The 24,212-nt window shown below is 42.6% G+C and overlaps 1 protein-coding gene across 7 annotated transcripts in view; it reads left to right on the top strand.

The window, feature by feature from the left end:
• Pbx1 (PBX homeobox 1) overlaps positions 1-24,212 on the top strand; it is a 333,904-nt gene that overhangs the window by 282,765 nt on the left and 26,927 nt on the right. For 4 of the 7 annotated variants that reach the window (XM_045146630.1, XM_004651954.3, XM_045146628.1 and 1 more), the window contains one exon: positions 10,376-15,432. The exons of 2 other annotated variants lie outside the window; for them this stretch is intronic. Coding sequence is in view for 2 of the 5 variants with exons in the window: in XM_045146628.1 (XP_045002563.1) it covers positions 10,376-10,468 (93 nt within the window). In the remaining 3 variants the exon portion in view is untranslated. Of the gene's footprint in view, positions 1-10,375; positions 15,433-24,212 lie in introns of those variants that run through there. One more of the 7 variants, XR_006636460.1, reaches the window with a different exon arrangement.

Raw genomic sequence — 24,212 nt, 5'->3', positions numbered from 1 at the left:
ACAACAGTATCCTCCTGTGAGTAAATTAGGCACAACAGAAGCCAGAGGCCGATTTCTGCAGATTCCCTGCAACATTTTCTGCCTGTTTCCTCCTTCCTGACTTCCCACCATATTCTCCCCACCCTTCTGTTAGCTGTAATGACCCTGCAAACACTAAATGGCATTTGAGTGCATTAAGCAGCCGACTCTCCAGTGACATAGCAATTATGGCTCTGAAATAGATTTGGTGCGTCACGGAAGATAAGGGTTTTGAAAGTTTCTGTTGTGATTATAGCCTGTAACTCCCACAAATAATAGGCTTCAAAATAAGAGGCTGCCAACGAAGCCTTTGTGGCTTTGTCTCAGTGATGGCACGTAAATTGCTATTAATGTCCTAAGTGTACTTGAATATGCCAGTCTTGGGGATGTGGAGTTGGCTCAGTGTCTCTCTTTATGCGGCATGTCATTGTTGGTCTGATAATCTGGGGTAATTGCTATCTCCTGGATGGTCAGAAAAGTGTAAGAGGGTTAGCTCCCCGCGTGACAGTGAATAGCCGTGAGATTTACACAGCCAGGACACGGTCACACACACAGCCTGGGTGTGCTCTGTGTATAGTCACCATTCATCATGGTGATGTGTGTACCATCTCTGTGTGTACCCTGACTGAATACTACTCCTTCAACAAGGCCAAAGCCAAACCAGAGGTTATTTAAGTGGAATGAAGGTCCCAGTTCCGCAGAATATCAGCTAATTGGATCACTTATACTTTGCTTGAGTTATCTATATAAGTAAACATAAAATCTGTTTTCTTATGTACCTACTCTTTTCAGTAGAGCTGTGTGTGCATGTGTATACACATGGGTATGTTATTTGGGTGCTGTGGATACTTTCTGAACCTCTGTTAGCTGTACATGAATACTAGGAATCATGTAGAAATTCTGCCTGGTTTTGAGCCTGTGTGGATTTGTGCAAATGTGCATGTAAGTGTACATGACTTGATGTGTGCAAATGGACATGTGTTGATGTGTGTAAGAGTGAATGTGTTGATGTGTATAAGCATGTGTGTTGATGTAGGTGTGCATGTGTTGATATGTGCAAGTGGGCATGTGCTGATGTGTGCAAATGTGCATGTGTTCATGTGTATAAGTGTGCACGTACTGATGTGTGTAAGTGTGCATGTTTTGATGTGTTTAAGTGCCTTGCGTAAGAGTGCATGTGTTGGTGTGTGTAACTGTGTGTGTTTTGGCTTGTGCAGTACTGAGGACAGAAGATGTTTATCCAGATATAAATAGAATTCTCTGCACCAAGACATCTCTACTTAGCAGAATCAAACTGAACTTATTTTTCTTTGCCAGGAAATCAGGACAGTCTTTGAAAAGTTAAACAAAGTCAGATTTTAAGTCTTAACTCCCTGCTTATTGTGCAGTTATCCTGAAGACACCTTATATCTGTGATGCATGGAAACATTTGTGTCCTGTTTGTAATTTCAATAGAAAGGAGAAAGCAGGCCTTCCTAAACCCGAAGATAGAGACTCTTTGGGAGGGTCTGGTAGAGTGGCGGGTCATCATGAGCAGCTTCCTCTTCTGTGTGTCCTGGGCCTTTTGTCTCCATATTAATTCCGGGCCTTCATAGCAGATTAATGCAGAAGAGGATAAAGGCCGTAGCAGATCGTGACCTGGGAGTTGACCTAAAGTGCACTCAATCACATGGCACGAGCCTGCTGACAGATAGGATGGCACATCGCAATGCACTTGTAATTGATAGTGTCTTGCACTTGGATTTTGACCGGGTACCCCGTAGACAGCAGATAAAATTTGAGGTAGTTACTTGTAATGAGAGTTTGTATTCATATCAAGTGAACCTGAATCAAATTTACCATCTCACTACACAGGTCTTAGACCAGTAATTTGCATTGCCAACCTGAGGGAAACCGTATTCACTGGTAAAATGTTGCCACACATGGTGGGTGCTTTGGAGACACAACTCCAGAGTAGTAGAGGATGTCTTGTCCAAAACCAGGGCTGGTGGGGTAGACTATAGATTTGTAGCAGAACATGTTATAATGCCTGACTTCCCCAAAGCCAGTCCTATGATTCACATGTTCTAGCATCTTCTGAATGCAAAGATTCCCTGAAGGTGAAACACCGAGCATGAGTCACCTCTCTTCAGCCCTGAGTGTCTGTAGTGGCCATGATTGGCATAAGATGACCATATACCTTCACCCAGCCCCAGCTCCCAAAATCTTGAAACAGGAGCTCATGATGTTTGGCATACCTAGTTTCTGAATTCTAGTTCTCTCTCCTGAGAAGTGGGAATGAGTTAATAGTACACTAGTGTATCAGTATATATTTGTGGTCCATAGAAAACAAATGACCTATTCCTACATGGGTTTGCATCCATGATGGGTTCCAGTAGCCAGGGGCCCCTATAGTTACAGATATGGGACATTAGAGAGCCTATTGAAAACTTCCGTTCTTCATCAATTCAACACATGTGCACATTTCTCTGAGCAGCTCCTGTGGCCAACATGACCCTTGTCTTCTAATGGCCTCTTGTTGAGTGAGTGACCATCTCACTGAGAGGAAAGGTCAAAACAATTCCTTCGTATGTCCTTGAGATCCAGCCATAATTGACTGCCCTCTCCTTCATCCCATCTCATCTTTCTCTCTACTGTGCACTATGTTGCCTTCTTTCTGCCATATTTGGGCTCAGCAGTTTTTCACAGGCTTCTCTCTGCATCAGGGGCTCTTCGCCCCACTCTTTTACTTGTCTATGTTATGTTTGACCTTTCTGAGCTTCTGTGAGATCCATTGGTTCTATCTCTCCTAGCACTTGGGACCATGTAGGCTCTACATAGGTATCTTTGATGATTACCAAATGTTGTTGCCCACTTAAGTATAAAATTCTTAATGCTAGAAATCACATTTAAATTTATCTACCACTGTTATATCTAGTCAAGTACACAAGCTGTTCACTGAATATGGATGTATAGAACTAAAAACTAAGTTCTTGCAATAGAAAAGAGATGGTGCTTAAGTGGAGTCTTTTAAATAAAAGCTGGACATGAGAAAGTGCCGAAGTGAAAAGTCAGAAAGTCAGTGGAATCTAGGTAGGCCCTGCCTCCATTCTTCCCTACTGACTCTCTTCCTCACACATGGACATTTATTTCCCAGGCCATATCATTGATGTAAATTGAAAGAATTTTCTCCAGTTCAGAAGCTTTTCTTTAAAATATTTTATTATTTTTGAAATTATACTATTTATGAAAATATCAAACCTGAATAAAACTATGAGTTTAATAATTTTTTTTAAAAAGTCAGTGTACTACCATTGAGAGAAGTGGGTACTTTATGTGCCTTGGAGAAGCCTGGTAGGGGATGGCTCTTAAGCCAGGTCTAGAGAGATGGCATAGGTTCCAAAGGACCAGAGAAGTTGGATGGACAAACTCCTATTGGACTTCTCTTCAGGAAAATCAAGCCTTACTTTGGCAGCAGAGAGTCTCTTCCTCCTCTACAGCAGTTTTAACTGCTAGTCTTTGTAACAAGTTATCTGTGCCCTTCCAGGAAGGGCTACTTGCACTACTGATCTTTCCAAAAGTTGTAGATCCACATAGCAAGATCATGGGGTTCAAGAGTTTTTGTGATGGGAGCCAGGTAGGGGCATGGCAATTTGACAATGATGTGAAGTTGCTAGAGTCTCACCTAGTGATAGCTAGACAGCAGAGAAGACAAGCCCACAGGTGCCAGGTTGTTGTAGAAGCAGGAATCCTAGTGCCAACAGCACGAGACCATCCAGGAGAGGACTGGCTTGTGGAGGATGTGAGAGCAGGTCGCACTTGCTGAGTTGAGCGATAGCCAATTCCAAAAGCAAGACATAGTGGGGAAGTAAGCAGAAACAATGCAGGTTTGGTAGAGAGGTAGGCTGGATAAAAATGCGGGTGTAAAAAGTCAAGAGATGACAAGCAAGAAAACGCATTCTAAGGTATCTGAGGCACCAACAAAATTCCTTCTAGGAGTGCATGAACTTGCCCTCTACAGGAAGCTGCTAACTTCCACAAAAAAAAACACTGCCTGTGGCATAGATATCCTCTAAAATCCCAATTTGGTATCTATCCTGTGTTTTCTGCACCAACTTCATTACTGAAGCTGGGTGAAACTTGAGTCTTGGTGCCAGCAGGAGAAAAGCCAGGGGGTAATAATCCTCCAGGCCATTTGGGTACTGTGCTCTCAACATGGCCAAAGTGGTGACTTAAAAATTGTTCAGATCCTGGGCTGGAGAAATGTCTCAGAGTTAAAGGTCCTTGTTTAATAAAACAGGCAGTCTGGGTTTAATTCTCCAGTACCCATGTAAAGCCAGATGCACAGACTGGTGGGTGCATGTATCTCGAGTTTGCAGTTGCAAGAGACCCTGGAGTCCTCATTCTCTCGCTCCCTCTCCCTCCCTCCCTCTTTCATAAATAAAAAAACTCAGAAAAACTGTTCACCTAATACATTGCAGGTGAGCCTTCTACTTGTGTCTGGGGGACACCACATCTTCTTGGGTGGAGTGTATGTGAGGCTGTGGTGCTGTGACATCAGACTCCTGTATCTGTTCCCACTGTTTTCCCTAAAGACAGAGCATCAGCCAGCAAATCCTATTCGTGGAAACTTGTTTAGAATAAGCTAGGAAGTGTCAGGTCTCCACAGTGGCAATTTTGTGACAGAAAGGTCAACTGACTGGACAAAAAAACTGAGCAGTTACTGAGTAACTTGACCTTGTTCCTGCCTTAAATTTTGAGTATTTTCTAGATGCACATAATTATTTATATACATGCAGTCGGACTAGATGAACCTGAGACCTTACGTCTATTCTCAGTGGAAGTTGGAAATGATGGTGTCGCTGTTTTGTTTTTTGTTTTTTTTTTTTACTTCTTCATATGTCCCTTTTATCAACATGTATGATCCTTCAGGCACTATGGTAGGCTCTTTGAAGTCAAAGACATGTTACATAGTGCTGCTCGCCTGCTCTGGTAGGTGAGTGAGTCATGTGCTCTATGATGGCACAGGCAGGGTATTTAGAGAATACTGGGGACCTGGTGGAGAAAAGGAAATTGCTCAGGGACAGAGGGAGTTGCAAGAATATGTAAAATCAGCCTTGAAAGAGCCACAACATCAGTGAGTGTAATTGGATGCCCGGGAGCACTATATTCAAGGAGAAAGAAGCAGAGATTCTCTGCTAAGGGAATTCTTAAGTAGCCTGATGTGGTTGAGGCATTAAATGAGTGTTGGCTTGGGAATAAGCAAAATCAAGGACAGTATACACTTGATGAGGAGATTGGACCTCATCTTGAGGCCAGTAGGAAGGACATGATCACCATTACATTCTTGAAAGTTTTCCCCATGGCAGCTAGGGATAAGATGAGAGGAATGTCATGCTGGGCACAGATCTGTTTACCATTGCCAGTTTTTTAGGGAAATTTTTAATCAGGGGATGCTCCTTAGAGGACTTTTCAGTTACATCTTTAGAGTCCAATGTGTCTCTCAGTAAGTGCTTGGTAAGTGATCTTGGGTAAGAGCTAAGCACATCAGGAAACTATAGTTTATCTAGATTTGTGCTTAGTCGAGATAGAAAGATCACAAGTTTGAAGCTAGCCTTGACTACATAGTGAGACACTGAGCACATTCCTCAGTTACTAGAGAGGGAAGGAGGGACAGAGGGAGGGACCAGAGGTGGTACTTCTTTCATGTTATATGATATTTTTGGGATATGTATAGTAAGTAGGGGTGTGTGTGTGTGTGTGTGTCACAGGAGGGAAAGAGGATGCATCCATCTTTCTCTGGTCTGCTTGCTCGCTGGCCCACCGGTCTGGGTGATTGAAGGCGTGGAGCACGTACACCTCCTCACCCACGCTGAAGGCATCTCTGGTAATGGCATCTGGCCCATATGCAGATCTAGCTCAACTCATTGCTGACATCAGCCACTTTGTGGCACCTCAGCGTATTTCTGGGTTGCAAATGAGAGTTTCTTAGTGCCAGGCTCTCGCTTGGGCTGTCACATTAGGTGATGAATTCTCTGCATCAGTGGTGTGCTGCTGCTCAGGTGAGCTCAGAGGAAGCGCGGGAAGAAGAGATGGGACGGCCGCTGCTCACGCAACCGCTGCTGCTTTGGGCGAAAGGCACTGCAGGAGAGGCAGATGTGTGCAGCCCTGTTGTGGTTCAAGGAGGGTGACAGAGAAGACAGAAACCAGGGCTTGCATTGCAATTACATGCCTTGTGTTTGCTCTGGAAGATGCATATGAATCTTCCTGCTCACCATTGCCCCAGCCTTGTCTTAGGAGCTAGCTATGCTTCCTTTGCAGTCATGCCTTGGCCTTCAGATGAGTTTCTAGCAAAATGTGTTACGTGACAATGTATGTGCCAATTTCAATAGAGTTGCCGATAAAGAATGACAATAGAGTTGTCATTCTCATTTCAGATACATTGTTTTCATGTGTATGTGTGTTGTGTATCTGCAGTGTGTATGCATGTTCATAGGTGCATAAGAGTGTGTGCATGTGTGTGTCTGTTAGTGTATAGGCTGGTGATTGATGTTAAGTGCCATCTGCAGTCACTTTCCGCTGTATTTATTGAGACCAGGTCTCATTTGAATGTAGCCATCCAGTTTACTGATGGGATCCCAAGTCTCTGGGCTGTATATGGCGCTGGGGCTCCTAACTCTGGTCCAGATGCCTGAGCAATAAGGATGTTACTGACTGAGGTATCTCCCTGGCCCTGGTCTCAGAGATCTTTCATCTGTTTTGAAGATCTATCTTGCCTGGTCTTGGAAAACCGGTGCACTGTTCCAGTTTGAAATCTCTCAGTTTTTTCTTCCATGAGACTAGAGATTGAGCATGCTCTGCTAGTTTCAATCTTCACATGGTCAGATTAAAAGTCCAAGTGGGTCTCACTTCCCAGCCCCAGGATCACCTGTAGCACTAGGTGCAAAAGAGCACCCTTGGCAGGAGTGTCTGCACAAATGAAAGGAACCTGGCTTTGCAGGTTTTCTCTCCTTCCCCTGTTGCCCCCAGGGAGGTTTCTGGCCTCAGCATTTTGAAGCTTTGTGAAGGGCAACATGCATCAGAGAGTGAAAAGGGAAGCCAGGGTGCAGGAAAATAAATTAAAAGTGTTGCTTGCTGCCACCGCCCCCCCATGCATTTGTTAATGAGAGCGTCCTCTCCTGTAATACACACACAGAAGCAGAGCTTTCTGCTTAATATTCACCCGCAGTCAAGGAAGAGGGAAGGAATTGCTCCCCAGGGTTAACGTGGCAGTAAGCGAGGTCAGCTGTTTCCCAAGATAGCGCAGCCTCTGAACGTCTTGTGTTCAAGCTGGAATGACACAGCCGAAGCAGCCCGTGTGATTTACAGTCACAGGAACCCCGCTTTAGTGGGGTTTGCTGGCTCTTTCTAAGCTCAGCTCGTGGAGGTTTCTAGCATCCACAGTAGTGGGCGGTGTTTGCTGTAAAAAAAAAAAAAAAAAAAAAAAAAAAAAAGCACTTCCAGAGAAAGGAATTCTCCCTGTCTCCTAGTGTCAGGCATGTTTATGCTATGAAGTACTTGTGTTTTTCTAACTTGGGCCTCATAAGCTTCTGTACCCTACATTTGGAAAGGTGCAGGGAGTCATAGTTGGGATGTGCTGGGGAAGGGTGACCAGCAGTCCTGTTTCACCCAGGCCACAGGGCCCTACTGGAGTGTGAAACTCACAGGGCTAGTGTGAGACAGTTTGCATCCCAGGGATAGTTGGCCATTAAGATGAGGTGTGTGTGTGTGTGTGTGTACATCCTGAGGGTTTCTGGATGGAAGAAAAAAAAAGATTTAGAGAGGTTTATTACATGGACTTATTTGGGGAAGGATTTGTGTATATTCTTCTTTACTGGACCAAGTAATATAATTGAAATGTTAAGTTTGGTATCTGATTGAACTAATCCCTGGCTGCCATCTGTGAGTTCTCTTGCCCCCTGGCATCTTGTATAGTGGTCTATGAAAGGATTTTCAGGAAAGAAGTCAAATGCCAGTTTTTTAAGATATTTCAACCCAGTTGTAACTCAAAATAAATTTACCAAAGGCTTCATTAAGGGCCCCATTTATTGTTATTTCAGTGGAATTGTAGCATGGTTAGAGCACAGTAGTGGTGGGGACTTAACTGTTCTGTATCACATGCCATGATCCAGATGCCAGCTGCTTTTCTAGATTGTACTTTACCACTTATCTCATCCCAGGTTGCTTTTAAAGATGACTTTTTTCTCTCTCTTAGCAGCACTTTACTTTGCCTCATTGTCTTTAAAGATCTGTTATCAGATCTCCATACTGCTCAGCTAACATACATCAACACCCATTTACCCCACCCACACCCATGTGCTCCCTAACATCTGCCTCTCTATTTATCTATCTATCCATCCATCTACCTAAATATCAGGTAAACATATGCTTATAAAAATTATTAAAATAGACAGATATCAAAGTGCTGACAGTAATTATCCCTGAGTAGTAGATTATGGGTGTTGAATATTTTACAAGCTTATTTTCCAAATATTATTGATAAGAATATGCTATTTTTTCAAGAATAAAATAAGTACTATTAAAAGATTTCCTTATGGGTAAAAACAAATGAAACCACTGTTCTTAGTCAGCCTAAACAGGTACCGAATGTATGTGTTCTTAACAGGAAACAAGGCTAAGATATCATCCCATGTGACAAACTTGGGAGTTTGAATTAAATTTGATCTTGGTTTAGAGTATACTAAAGAGTCTGTGGCTCTCAAAGACAGAATGTCCTTCTGTTATGGAAGTGCTCTCATTTTTCTCTCACTTTTTTTCCCAAACACAACCAAGTGGGAGATGTCCTCTAATAGACACAGTGAGAGGAACCACCTAGTTGGATTAGGAGGTAAAAGATCGAAGCTTAGAGCAGTTATTTATAGACCCATGCCTGGGGAGTCATGTTCTTAGCACTGGTTAACATAAGCCCGTGGTGTTCAGATCTGCTCCTTACTAAGGGGAAGACAAAATGCCCCATGCTAAGTGGTGAGAACCTCTTTGAATTGAAAGTCTGACTTTCCTGGAAATTTGCAGAGTATTTGCTTGAGCCAATAACCAAGAATGCCAAGTAGATCAAATGTTAAAAGGCTCATGTTCTGTCTCCCTTCTGGCCAGGAACCCTGTTCTGCTCTTGTACCTCAGCTCCCCTAAGAAGGAGATGTGAACAGACACGTTTTAGCACCATTAAGTGCAGACACACTCCTGCATGCTATGGGTTAGTCCAGGGGACAGCAGTGGTCCATCCCAGATGTGAATAATAATGCTGGCTCTTCTCCAGACTTATCAAAGAAGAAGATGAGAAGAAACACAATAGACAATATTTTACTAGGGCTATCTAAAACCTGTTGTGTCCAAACTTAGCATTTAAGGAACATTTTAGTATAACTATTTCAGGGCTTTCAAACATAAATAATTTTGAATTATGCACTACCCATTACAGAAAATCACTATTCAATTCTGTTAGTTCTGGGATATTTTCTGAAAAGGTTGATAATTAAATACCTCCTTTGACAGCAATTTCTTGGTTTGGCTGATTGTGAATCCAGTGCATGGAGACAGTGACCTCCAAGGTCCCTCAAGTTGATCATTGTCCCTCTAACCACAGCTACAGAGACCAGGCCCTTAGTGTTGGCCACATTGTTTTACTGAAGGCATCCATCCTCTCAAGGCTCACCTCAAAGGGCATGTCCTTCATGAAGTCCCTAATGTCCTCTCAACACATAGCAGTGCTTTCCCTGCACCTCCAAACAACAATCTACACCATTTATTAGCCTCTGGCTTGAATTATAGTTCATTGGTGTTTTTTTTAGTCCCTTCCTTGAGGGTACAAACTGCACAAACTCTTCATTATATCCCCAAGAGACTCAAGTGCAGAGCCGTGTATAAAACAGGACATGGAATCCCATAAACACATGGAATATGCAGAGCTAGAAAGAACATCAGAAAGTCCGGCCTTCTTATTTCTCACAAGGGACACCACAGCCACTGACATGGAGGTACCACCTCCTCTTCAGTTGTTGCCAGTGACAGAAATAAAACAAAATCCTCAGGTCCCCTGACTGGCAGGACAGCTACCATTCACTAGAGCTGAATGATAAAGTCTTTGAGAAATCCAAACACAGCACACAAGTGGGCAGTGTTAACATTGGATGCCCTGGAAGGATGAACTCATCTGAGGGTGGGGGGGAATATCATCACCCCAAATTGTAGGTGCCCACTAAGTGTCTGCATGTGCCAGGTGTGAGGCCCCTTACACAAACAAGTTGCCTCATTGTCATTGTCTGCTCAGAACAGCCACCTGCTCACACAGGACTGACTTCTCTCCCTTTTTCCCTTCTAGGCTAATGGAGGTTGGCAGGATGCTACTACCCCTTCATCAGTGACCTCCCCTACAGAAGGCCCTGGCAGTGTTCACTCTGATACCTCCAACTGATCTCCCAGCAATCGCATCCCGGCTGACCCTGTGCCACAGTTGGGGCAGGGGCAGGAGGGAGGGTTTCTCTCCCAACGCTGAAGCGGTCAGACTGGAGGTCGAAGCAATCAGCAAACACAATAAGAGTCTCCTTCTCTTCTCTTCTTTGGGATGCTATTTCAGCCAATCTGGACACTTCTTTATACTCTCTTCCCTTTTGTTTTCTGGGTAGAAGCCGCCCTTCCCTGCCTCCAGCTGCCAGCCTGGTTTCTGTCATCTTCCCTGCCCCCTGCCCTCTGTCCTAGACTCCCGGGATTCCTGCCCTCGATTATATCACTGAAGGATATTTTCAACAATTAGAGGAATTTCAAAAGGAAAATCAAATTACAAAGAAAATAAACGTGTTTGTATGTTTTCGTGCTGGTGGTTTGAGGAGCCAAATTTACCTCATTTGGATCCCTAATCCCTACATTGACAGGCAATCCTTCTGTTCCTCTTCTTACTCTCACTACCTCTTAGCAGGAATATGCCACCTTGCCCTACTCATTCCAGGCCACCTTGTCTTCTCTTCTCCTCCTTGGGGACAATCTTGATTTCTTCTCTTCCTTCCAACCCCAGATATTTGTTGGGGGCTTCCCTAGCTGAGCGTCTAAAGGTGTCGCATTCCCAGGCAGGAAGAGAGGCAGCAGGAGAGGGACAGAGAGCATCAAGGGCAGAGTTCCTCCCAGCTTTCTCTTCCTCCTAGAAATAAATAGATCTCGGTTTCAGAGGCACAGTCTTTGAAGACCAAGAAACATTTAGGTAGCAAGGTTCAGAGCCCACTGCAAACCAGCCAGGTCTGAGTGAGGCTTGGTCATTAATGCATCAATAAGGAGTGGAAGCTTCTCATCCTGAAAGACTTCAACTACCCTATCACACACATATACACATACACAACACACATATAGATACCCAGTCTCACATCTTTGCTGTCCCAAGATGTTAGGTGCAAAGATATACATTAGCATTCAGATCACTCTACCTGGTCAACCTGGGATGGAATCAGCTATTCTAAGGATGTCTGACACAGAGAAGCAAAATGTCTGGGGCTTCTAGAATCTGCCCATGTGCACTTACCAGAATAGTGTGCATAAGACTTGATCTTGGTGAAGATTCGGTGTCAGGTGTAAACTTTCCCCATCCCTACCACCTTGGGAGCTCTCAGGAAGCCACACTTGAGACTTACACTGACTATAATGGATTTGGTGGCTTTAATTTTGTTTTCATATTGGGCACATCGTATTAACTACACAGAACATGATGCTATACTGTGGTCTTGAGCCTAGCTTCTTCCTCTGGAGCAAAGAAAGAACAATGTAAGAATGTGATTCAGGTGAGCTTTTGCTAGCTTAATTTGAAAACAGAAGAGTCATTGGAAAATGGAGTAATATTTCCACTTAATCAAAGTGATCTATGTTCCCTATCATTGCCTGACAGAAAATAGCAACATAAAGCTATTCATGACGCTGTCTGAGCTTCAATCCTTCAGAGCCAACTCTGCAAGTAGCAAATAGGGCAGCTGAGCCAGCTGACTTGAGTGGCAAGTGGTCACATGTAAGGACCTCATTCTCTTCATCTATAAAATGGGAATTGTCAGGCACGGTTCACCAAGAAGCTTGTACATGACCCTAGGAATTGATTTTGCTCATGAAGTGCAGGTATGAAGTCAGTGGAAACAGTGTCCCTAAGATAAACTCTTTCATGCTAAGTTGGGACAATAATTTGTTTTCTTATTCTAACTTCAAGTTTCCGTCACTACCTTGGTGTCTTCACCATGGTAATAGAAAAGAGATTTTTGTTTAGGCTTTCTGGTCTGCTTGGTTTCTTTGGTTAGAAAAGAGCTTCCAAACTAGAAAAGTAAGACCCGGCTCTATTAGTTTGCATCTGAATCCAATGTATGGTCTTTATCACACCTGCTATGATTCAGGGCCTTCCAGGGACAAGCACAAGACCTTGAGGGCTGTCTTTTTCCCTGCAGACCAGTCACAAATTCTGGTTGAAACAACAGCAATGATTAGGAAACACCCCTTTGTGTGTGGTGTGGTGTGGTGTGTGTGTGTGTGTGCGTGCGTGCGTGCGTGTGTTTGCTTGGGGAAGTCAGAGTGCTATCTAGGAAACTTCTGGATATAAGTATTTGAAGGTAATGAGAGTATTTCTAAATAACCAAGGTCTCTAGAAAGACTGTTTCTACTAACCTGTGTCCTAATCAGAACAGGGCTAGATGAACAGGGTACCTAGAAATAGGGTCTTTGTAGAACTCCCTAGTGATGAGAGCCAGTGGCGAACTTTGTCTTAGAGGTAGGACTATATTGAAGCTACTCACAGGAATATGGTTGGACCACATCCCTTGACATGGAGCAAACTGTACAAGAGACACAGAAGGCTTCTCTTGGAAACAAGGAGAATGAATCCAGATTTGGAGTAAATGCCACCTTCAGTTACTGAAAACTATCCAAGTGCTGCTGCATTTACACAAGCAGTTGCTCTCAGACAGTAGTTTGCATCCATCACACAGTACCCTTCCCATGCAGCACTTCACCCTTTAGATCAGACTCTGCCCACAGCCTGCCCTCCACACCCACTGCCGCTTCCAACATGGCTGCTGCAGAGCCTCTGAGGGGTGAAGCGAGGCTCCCAGGAGAACCCTGGCAGCCACAGGGTTAGGGTGGAATGGACGTGCCTCTAGAAACAGCTCTCTGGGAATGCATTTCAGGTCAACCCCACAGACCCCAAAATGTGCCCCAGGATTCATTCACCTTTCTAGTGCAAGTGGGAGCACTCTTTCTTCCTGGACAGAGCATTGCCCCCCGAGAAATGATAGCAGACCTTAGCCTGTACTGCAGCTCTTCCATTCTGTCTTCCTCCTCATCCCTCTGGAGCAGGGTGGAATCCTGGACAGGACCTTACCCACCGGCACCTTCTGCCAGGTTACTTCGTCTTTCACTGTGGTGGTTGAACTTGATTTGCTGGTTGCCTTTTCTCTCACCTGTCTCCCCCAACCCCACTTTCCTTCTCTTTATTTTTCTGCCCAGAAAAATCCTGACTTCGATACCAAAAAAGATAAAACTACAGAAACTCAAATTTAAAAAAAAAAAACTTAAAAAAAACAAAAAAATACTCAATGATTCTTTCAGCTTTATTAACATTTTCCATTGTTTCTTGCGACTTGTGTCTCGTTCTTTGTAGTAATGATGACGAACATTTGATAATGAATGTTCTTGTATATTCAGATAAAGGAAAAAAAAAAACCAAAAAAGCGGTCTGAATTTAATAGTGTTTATAATAAAAATTTAAAAAATGACCCTCATAGCACGCAAAACAGGATGGGGACTGCCCCTCTTCTGTGACAATGCATCATTCCTGCATTAGTTTTAACACCAAACTACCTACGCTCGTCATTTCCCCCATTTTCTTTTTATTTTCTTGCATTTGTGAATTAGTTCAAGAATGCTAGAAAAGTGTCGAGTTGTGCACATCCATTTCTTGTTTCACAATGTTTAAAAGTGACAGTAATTCATTTTGTAAACTAAAAAAAAAGGTTGGAATAGTGAGCATAATAGGTACAGCCTAACACGTTATAATTATGAACTTTGAGACCCAGAAATAAATTCTTCTTTTTCTTTGTTCCTGATCTCAAAGATATGAAAAAAGGTGTTATTTTTGATTTGTTTATTTGAGGGGGTTGCTTTTTTAATTGTCAGGATTATGGTCATGCTGTTTTAATTCCTTCAATATGTATGCGAGGTGATGTGAAAAGAAGACATTGGGGCTGTTTTCTCATCCTACTTACCTGCAGAATTCTGTGAATGTCAGGAACAAAGCTAATGCCCATGTTGAGGTGGCCTTGCTTACTTGTGTTTCCAGAGTATGTGGTACCCCTACTTTAGTCCCTGAGAAAAATAAACAGGGGCTTTCTTCCCCTTTAAAAATGCCAGGACTCTGTCCGGGGTGGGGGAGTTATATGGTAGAGAAAGGTCCCTGTTGGTTCTGAATGTCACAATCCAGAGCTTGCTTTCTTTATGATTAACATCAACATTCCATGAGGCCTCTTCCAACCAAAGAGGAATCCTCTAGAAGGTGTTGATGTGATGGACACTTTTGGCTAAGTAAGGTAGATGCAGGACGGGAGGCCTGGGGCCAGTCAGGTGTGCTGATCCCAGGTCTGGAGTTTGGTGGCAGTTGTAGATCCAGTCTCAGTGTCACAGTTGTAATGCTAAGAGGCTGTGTTAGATTCACTGGCAGTATTCTTGACAGTAACCTCCATAATGTCTTCAAGCAAATCATAAGGCAGGCTGGGTTCCAAATGTTTTTATTAGTTATTGGAAAAATGAAAGTCATATGGTCTGGATAAAAATTAATTTTAGACCCTACTCATTCAACACCTTAGCTGTTCAGAATGCAGCCAGAATTTAGGCAGGAAATAGGAGAAAATAATACAGAGTCATGGAGCAGTGCTTTCTGAGGCATTTCCACCCAAACACATGTGCTCTTATATTATGTCATGACAAAATAGCAAGCTTTTCACATCACCTCCGTGGTTTGGATTCCCTAGCTCAAAGCTTTCTGGAAACTTTTATTTTTTTTTTTTTGTAAACATTTTTCTTTTGTTAAAATAAATAAAACATTGAATGTTTTCCCCCTTTTCTCTCTTATTACTTCTTTTCTTCCCTTTGGTGGTTTTGTTTTGAAGTGCTTGCCTTTGGTTGTTGGTTTTCTTCTCCCCTCCTTTTTTCCTAGTATTGAGTATAAACCTGCAAAAGCTCTGCTCTGTTTTGGTTCTAAACGTTTAAGCTTTTCTGCTTCTGTGAGAGCACAGGCTTCTGTCCCTTCAGGTTCCAACTGAACTTTTGTGTTCTCTAATGATACTAACACGGTGTAGGATTTACAGTCTCCTAATTTGTACTGGTAATGCATATTCCAAATAAATAGTTTCTTTTGTTGCAAAATAGAGGCATATATACTTGTATTTTGTGCATATTTCTTCTCATGTTGGTACCTTATCTTCCCCAAACAGGACTGGGTTAGTATGAATGATGGTCTAAATGATTGCCCTAGCCAACAGTTTTAAGGTTTACATACCATGGAATAGTAGAGAGAGAAAAAAATGGGCCACCTGTGGAAGGAGAGAAGGAAGGAATAAAGGAAGGAAGGAGAGAAGGAAGGAAGGGAGGGAGGGGAAGAGGGAAGAGAGAAAAACATCAAATTAGCTATGCTACCAAAGGACCAAACACCTTATCTTTTCTCCTTAAATCATAACTATGGGTCATCTATCCTTTTCTTCATTTGGAGTCATAAAGAAAAAAGTGATTCCTAAAAGATGGTCTGGTGGAAGGAGTCTAGGTCGTCAATAAAACTCATCTGTGGACTCTCCAAGGTATTCTAGATGTCACTTCAGCAGACCTGCTCTCCTAATTTCAGTTGTGTCTACCTTCCACACAATTTAAGTGTCTGCCCCCGTACTGTACCTGTATCCACTGGGCCGCTGACCTTGGAGGCTGTAGTCTGTTACAGAGGTGGTGTCTTTCGCATTTGAGCCTCTCTCCTTGCCTTCAGTCTGTGCTCCAGCCCTCAGTGCTGTGTCCCCGTGCATGGAGAGAGGTGGGATATCTGGTTGGCTGCGAATACGCTGCTCCTCCTGAAGTACAGCTCTTCTAAATAAGCGTTGCTTCCTTGTTTGGGTTTTAATTCTCCTGTCAGGACAGAGAGCTCCTGTGAGGTTTGCATGCATTGAAAGTTGAAATACCAGCTACATTTCCCCTCATCCGAGCCATGATTCAAGTCCACAAAAACGAGACCAAGACACCAGAAAGCCAACGAGGATGAAATTTTCATTTTTACCAAGGCACAAGCTACTCAGCCAATGACCTTGGAAGTGTAAAGCCATCTGTTAAGGATTTGGGAAGCCTCCTCCCAGGGGCCAAAATTGAAAGCATCGGGTTCTCCCTTAAAACTTAAATATAAATAGAAATTTCTACATGCAAGGCAGGCTCAGATTGGTTCATTTTCTAGTTATATTTCATTTCTAGTTATATTTAAAATTGTTGACCTAACTTGCTCACCAAGTATTTAATTAGATCATAATAAACTGCTGTAAGGAGCAGATCGCATATGTATAATGCCTCAAATATGGCACGTCTATTTCTTGTTAGAGAATGGCCTAACCCAACAGATCATCAGGGTGACTACTCCCTATGGGGTGACTAGGGGATCTAGCGCCTTTTGCTTCCAGGTTCATTCATCCATTACTATATGGTCTTCCTTCCTTATGTAGCCAACAGGAAGAAAGAGAATGAAGAAGGCTTACCCTTTCTTGAAAGGTTTCACTGAGACTTCCCTTCCATTTCATATTCCTAAACACAAAGGCTAGGTGTAGGAATAGGAACATTGAAATCTAGTCCCTGGCTAGGCCACTTTCCAACAATAATTTTATGTAGTCGCTTTTTGAACAGCTAGCCTTGTGACCAAAATGACATGCAGCTGTGTCTTTGAGTGACTACAGGCCAAGTGAAACAATATCCCAGACATGGCTCCATTATGCTTCAATGAGAAAGATTGAGAAAGGGGCTCATCAGGACCCAGGATGTTCAGTATTTCCCTCTCCCAGAAGAGGGAGTTGAAGCACCACCTCCGTGGAAACGTGAAAATGGAAGGAAACCTCCTCCCTTTCAACATCCTCCGATGTGTTTCTGAACTTGAGCCTTAACAGCAAGCTTGTGACCACCAGGAGGAATGAACCGTTGTAAGTGCAGGCAGCTTCGTTCCCAATATTGGGAGGTCATGCCTCTGTGTTCATTTGGCTGGCTCATGCCAAGTGACCAGCACTCACCTGAGAGAATAGATGATGTTTCCTTGTTCATTTAGGATGCTGTGGGGAAACAAAAAAAACTTACACTACATCACTAATAAACAACAGAAATGTATTAATCATTGTTTTGAAATTGCCGACCAAGGGGGTGGCAGATTCCATGGCTTGTCACAGGTGCGCTTCTGTCCTCACACAGTGGTAGGTGGAAGGGGTAGCCATGTCTCTTACGAAATGGCAGCAGTATCATTCAGGAGATCACCACCCTCATGACTTCATCACAACCCAAAGACCTTACCTCTAAATACCATCATGTGGAATAATAGGCTACGACATTTGCATGCTATGAGAATCATTTAGACCACAGCAGATCTAATTCATAAGATCTGGTCTGCCCAGTGTCCTAAATCATAGATTACAACATGCTTATCCTCAGAGATTTCTACCTCTTTCCCACTTTCGAAAAACAAATGTAACAAAATTACAAATTCTCTCTCCATTTGGCACCCAAAATGTAGCCTCTTTCCTGCATTTGAGTCTCTTTGTGCTAGGTAGTCCTGTAAAATCACCCAATATGTGGGTTCAAGGAACTTAACGTGGATTTCTGAACCGAGGACCTCCCCTGTTTTCTTGCATAGAAACTAGTACTATACATACATACATACATACATTAAGAAAAAAAGGAAGCACATCATGTCCAGTGAGACACAGTCCATAACTTCTACATTTAGGCAGATATCCCTGGCCCCAGGGCTGGTGGGAATTGAAGAAAGAGAAATCAGAAAGGGTACGGTAGGTTCTTCCCAGGGCCACATGCTTTAAGGGGACCACACAGTCCTTGTATATTTCTTGGGAACACAGCAAGACATAATTCAGCCTTTGTTTCTGGGTAGTTCAGCTGGGTCCACTATACCAAAGTTACTCTCCCCACCCACACCACCCAGCCATGGTTTCTAATGGATCTCAGCAAAGTTACACACCATGTACTTTTTTTTTCCATGCACTTTTTTTTAAATTTTTTTGTTGTTGTTCATTATTTATTTATTTATTTGAGAGCTACAGACACAGAGAGAAAGACACATAGAGGGAGAGAGAGAATGAGCGCGCCAGGGCTTCCAGCCACTGCAAACGAACTCCAGACACGTGCGCCCCCTTGTGCATCTGGCTAACGTGGGACCTGGGGAACAGAGCCTCGAACCGGGGTCCTTAGGCTTCACAGGCAAGTGCTTAACCGCTAAGCCATCTCTCCAGCCCCACTTTTTGATAACATGAAAGGCCCCAAGTGCTAGCGTACATTTAAATATGAATCTCCCATTAATAAGTACCCAGAGAGAAATTAAAGTTCAAAATAAAATCCTCCTCTTATAAATTAATATTCAAAGGGATGTTAATATACATGTCTCTCCTCTCTCGTTCCCTGCTGTGCTCATTATCTGCAACTATGCCCTCTCTGCACTGCCACAGGCAGGTCTAGGGCCTTCCTTATACATTAGCAGCAGAGGCCTCCTCGGCGGGAATGAGGTCACCATTCTGGTCCCTCCAACACTCAATTAATCCAATTTAATCTCTAGTATTCTATTTTTTTTAGAAAGTCACTTAGAAGGCATAGGAACCGTATCCCAGCATCAGCCTTATCCAAAAGAATTGAGAAGATGCAACTAAAATGTAGGCTCCTGTAGCATAATGAAGTTCTCAGGACCTAGCACTCAGTAACATGTGCCCATCACTAATGAATGATCTCAGCGGAGCAAGGAACACAGAGAAGGTGTGAGTAGAAGGAAAACCTCCAGTTCAGCTTCATAATGCCAGTTGTTGGGTGGTGACTATCACTTTGAGAAAAATCCACCAACAAGGGGTTAATCTTACATTGTGCTTCCAATATCCTGAGAGAAACAATCCAGTCTGTGCCTCCTCTCCCTGAGAATGACCCTTGAAATATTCATGTGTTTGTGAAACATTCCAAAATTTAAAAGGGGGGGCCCTCTAGCCCATGAGCTTCCTTGAGGCTACCTCCTCTCTTAGTAGTCATATACATGTTTACAATATTGCTCAGTTTCCATTGTCCACTAAGCCCTGCATTCCTAGTCTTGGATCCCCATACCACTGTCACTTTAGCTCCTTCCTTATCTGCTTGGTGTCCAGCTCATGACTCCCTCTGTTCTCTCCCTTTTTCTCAACTGGAGTCACCTTCCAACTTCTGCTCCCAGTGTACATCTCCTGAGTTCACCCACCCTGGGCTCTGAGGGACCAGGCCTTGGGTGATGGACACTGGTCCTCTGTCTACAGAAGACTTTCTCTGTGCCCTCTCCTCAGCATGGACCCTAGTGTTTATACAAGTGTTCCCAGCCAAGCAGAACTGGGAAAGATTAAGAGGTTCTGACCCTGCTCTTTCTTTCTTTTGCCTCTTCCCTCACTTAAGTAGAGGCAATTCTCTTTTTTTCTTGGGCTGAGACATCTGTCTTCCTTGCATGCTTTTCCTAGATCAGGATTGGCTTAAAGCTGCCATGATCTCAGATGAATCCTGCCCAGCTTTGCTTCTGCAGATCCAGCAATGCCACACAGCAAGAGTATGTCTTCCTAGCATCTTCACTCCCAGACATCTCAGCGATGTCCATTGGCTGTCCTGCAGTGGTTTCCCACACTCCCAGCATCCCTCGCTGAGGGTCAGTACTAGACTGCTGTGACAAAATATCTGACAAAAAGCAGCTTGAGAAAGAAGGGTTTACTGTGGCTCACAACTTGAGGGCACAGTTTATTATGGCAGGAGTGGCATGATTGAAGGGGGCTTCAGGAAGCTGGTCCCATTGCATCCTTAGTCAGGAAGTGAAGTGATGAATGCTAAGGCCCAGATCATTTTCTCCATTTTATTCAGTCTGGGACTGTAGCCCACGGAATGTTGTGGCCCATAGTTAAGGTGGGTCCTCCCTCCCCAGTTAGCCTAATGCAGAAATTCACTCACAGATATGTCCTAAGACTTGTTTCCATAGTGATTCTAAAACCCATCATGTTGTCAAGCAAAATTGAGCACCCCAGGGTCCTATCTCTTGGGCTACACCTTCAGAACACAGGGCATATCTGTTTCATCAGATGCAGTAACAGCTGTGTTGAATTCATGAAAACTCCTTGAAATGTTTGACCCTGCTCTTCTTCATTTTCCCTCTCAAATATGACCAGATTTTTCTGTTATCATCTACCTTTAAATCACCCATGAGAGTATCTCTGGTTGCATTGAGCACTGACTTCATGTCTGCAGTTTTGGTGTTCCTGGATAATTCCTCCTGAGAAATAAGTGGAGTTTGTTCACTCATCCCCTAGTAACTGGATCACATTGACTTAAGTCCCAGCTCTCCCACTGTCAGCAAGGTCCTCCCTGACACCTTTTCTAATATCAAGTCTAACACCAGATGAAAGCTTTGCTATGCCAACAAATTACCTAACATCAGCCAAGCATCTACTAGTCCAAGAGGATCAGGGCCCAAGTTTGACAGACTACCCTCATGGCAAGCACCACACAGAAGTGTTAAGCTACCCATAAAGAAGCTTAAATTAGGGGCTGATATGATCTCCTCTTCAAGTTCAGTAACTTGCTAAACTATCTCACAGGCCTTAGGAAGTCACTGCACATCTATGTGTTCACCAACTCAGAAGCTGCCCAGTCCCTGCGTTAGGGGATCTTAGTTTCATTACATAAACATAATTAATTAACTCACTGGCCGCTGGTGATTACCACAGAGGTTGAGAGGACTGGACAAAAAGTTACAAGCTGGTAATCAGCCTTGAACTTTCAGGTGACCCACTCTATTTTGAAGCTCCTTTTGGGCTGACAACAGTCCCTTCCTTATGACAAAGCACTGTCCTGTCTCTCTTGTCAATGAGGAAAGCCCAAGGACTTGAGTTTCTTTGTAAGGAAACAGAGGAAAATACCAAATACAAGTGCTCATCTCTAATCTGAAATCCAAAATCTGAACATTTTTGACCACCAGTATAATTCCACTATGGAAGCTTCCACATGTGGCTTAATGTGATCAGTTGTACTAAAAATATAATATAGAATTATGAGTATATAATATAGGTTATAACCATATAGTATATTTAACATACAAATGAGTAAAGTGTCAAGACCTGGAGCCCATTCCCATGGTATCTCATTATGACTATAAAAATAGTTCAAAATCTGACAAAAATGTAAGAAAAAAACCACTTCAGATTCCAAGAATTTCTGATAAAATATATTCAACCTGTATATATTTTCCATGTTATCACAACTACCTATTAGCTATGTGATCTTTGATAAATTGTTTAATCTTTCTGTACCTACATTTCCATATCAATAAGATGAAGTTAATAGTAGTATCTATCTCATAGGATGTTGGAAGGATTAAATGAGTTAATGCATGTAAGGCACTCAGAACAATGTCTGTCAAGCAGTAAATGTGAAAAATGAGTTTCTTATTAGTGTCATCCTTCCAATATATCTCTCTGGGCACATTGTCATCCGTGAACTATTAGCAATTAGAATAGCCTCCTCTTTCCTAGTTCCATTGTGAAAAAAAATGTTAGTTATGATTATAGTTTCCTCCTCCTCTACCTCCTCCTCTTCTATCTTTTTAAAAATCTTCTGGCATGGCTGCTAAGATCTTCCTGAGGCAATTTCTGTCATCTTCTCTTCTTAATCAGAATGTCTTCCATCACATCTCCGTCACTTTCCTGCCATTACTATTTTGATCACAAAATTATAATATGATTTTTTTAGTTAACTTCAAATTATTGATTTGATTTCTCCTTGAAAATCTGAGTAAAGTTAGATATAGAGTGGTTCAGGTGTGTGTCTTTTAGATGTCCTTGTAGCCTTGGGTTTGTTACACTCAAACAGTTCTTTACCTTAACCAAAGAGTGCATGAACACTTGGAGGCTCATTTCTTCACATAAGGAAGTACCCTTATCCCACCATTGGAACTGGCACACACACACACACACACACACACACACACACACACACATACACAGATACATGCATACATATGCATATACATGTACAAACAGATGACAGTATAGTTCAGCAAAAATCAAAGTTTCTGAATCCCACAACTCCGAGGGCTATTTTGGACTCTTGTGGCAGAGAAGTCACACTATTTTTCCCCTGAAAGACTCTCAATTTCCATAAAAGAAAAAGGGAAAATTTAAGATGGCGGTACACTATGGCTTACCTTATGCTTTTGAAGTTTTAAAGGCCCACAGGAATAAATGTGTGAAGAAGTACAAAAAACTATATGTTCTGGGCTGGAGAGATGGCTCAGCTGTTAAGACACTTGCCTGAAAGGCCTAACCATCCAGGTTCAATTCCCCAATACCCACATAAATCCAGATGCACAAAGTGGCACATGCATCTGGAGTTTGTGTGCAATGGCTAGAGGCCCTGGCATGCCCATTCTCTCTCTTCCTCTCTCTCTCTCTCTCTCTCTCTCTCTCTCTTTCTCTCTCTGTCTGTCTCTCTCTCCAATTTCAAATAAATAAAAATATTTTCAAAAGCTATATGTTCTAACAAAATGTGGGCAGGGATATTCTGATCTCCTGGACATGCCAACTTCTTAAGAAAATGTATTCTTCAAATAAATAAGAACATAATGCTTCAGAGTATAATAGTTAAGTTTGTCTTGAACAAAGCTATGAAGTCATTCAAGTTGTACAACAGAGTGTGAATCCTTATTTCCTCCTAGTTCTCATTTTCTGGGCTTCTCACTACCAAGGTGGAGAGATTTCACCTAAAGAAAAAGGAATGCATAAAATATCTCAATATGTAAAAATCTTCCCTCAGGTGAAACTCTGCCCTCTAATTGCTAGAATTTGGATTTACTTGAAAATCCTCCAAATCAATCCAACTTTTAAATTGAAGGTTTGGAATTTGCAGCATCTTACCAGTCAATACAAGGAGTAGCAGGTGAATGGGAAATAACTTTGTAAATGTAAAACTTCTACAGAAATTCCTTAAAGAATGGAACAACAGCAGAGTCTTCTATGGAGCCCTGGCCCGCTTCGGCTCCAGGCATATGTAGGTTCAGTGGTACACAGAGGCCCCTAGAAGGTTTTATCTTCTTGTATGTCCATACTGGCAGGTAAATCACCCAGGACACTTTACACTGGCTTTCAAAGAAGAGCATGGAACCTCATTAATTCATTAACTGTTAATCCTGTGCACCCAAGTTGATTCCAGTCATGTTACTACATCTTGGCCCATGAGGACACAATCAGCTCTTCTATTCCTAATCTGCTGTTCTGCCTCTTCACGTATTACTACTTTCTTCAGAGCACAGACTCCCTCCTCGACACTTTGCTTGCATGGGTAATAATAACTCTATGCCAATAGCAGAATCTCTGCTGAGGATTCCAGGTCTTCTGGACTGGAATTCTAGGGGATTGTCATTTGAGGAAATGTAGTCACTGAGAGATACCCATCTTGTAAACCAACCTTTGTGTTTCCTCAATAATCAAGTTTCCACTGCCTCCATCCTATGAGCCAAGTGATGCTTTATGTTCCAAAAAATGCAGAAGTCTAGATCAAAAAATGTTTAAGATTAATAAAATATCAATTTAAATCTCTAGTTCCATTGGATAAATCAATCTCTATCAGCTTAGAAAGTTGGGCAAAAATTTAAAATTTTGGTATTCATTAATAAAGTCATGAACCAGGAGGAAACAGAATTAGGCTGGATTTATAGGAACAGCTATGAACTAAAATGAGAACATTCCAACTATTGGAAGATGAAATAATTAATCTCATCAAGGAACAGTTCAAGAAATATGCAGGGAAAATACAATGAACTGGTTATTTTAAGTGAACTAGTATCAGAAAGAGAAGGAAAAATGCTGGAAAGAAATCTTCAACATCAAGAAGTAGAGAGAAGTAACCATGGTATTAAACTGAAC

The sequence above is a fragment of the Jaculus jaculus genome, chromosome 1 (assembly GCF_020740685.1).
Source record: "Jaculus jaculus isolate mJacJac1 chromosome 1, mJacJac1.mat.Y.cur, whole genome shotgun sequence".
NCBI lineage: Eukaryota > Metazoa > Chordata > Mammalia > Rodentia > Dipodidae > Jaculus > Jaculus jaculus.
This window is presented reverse-complemented; position numbering and strand designations above follow the sequence as displayed.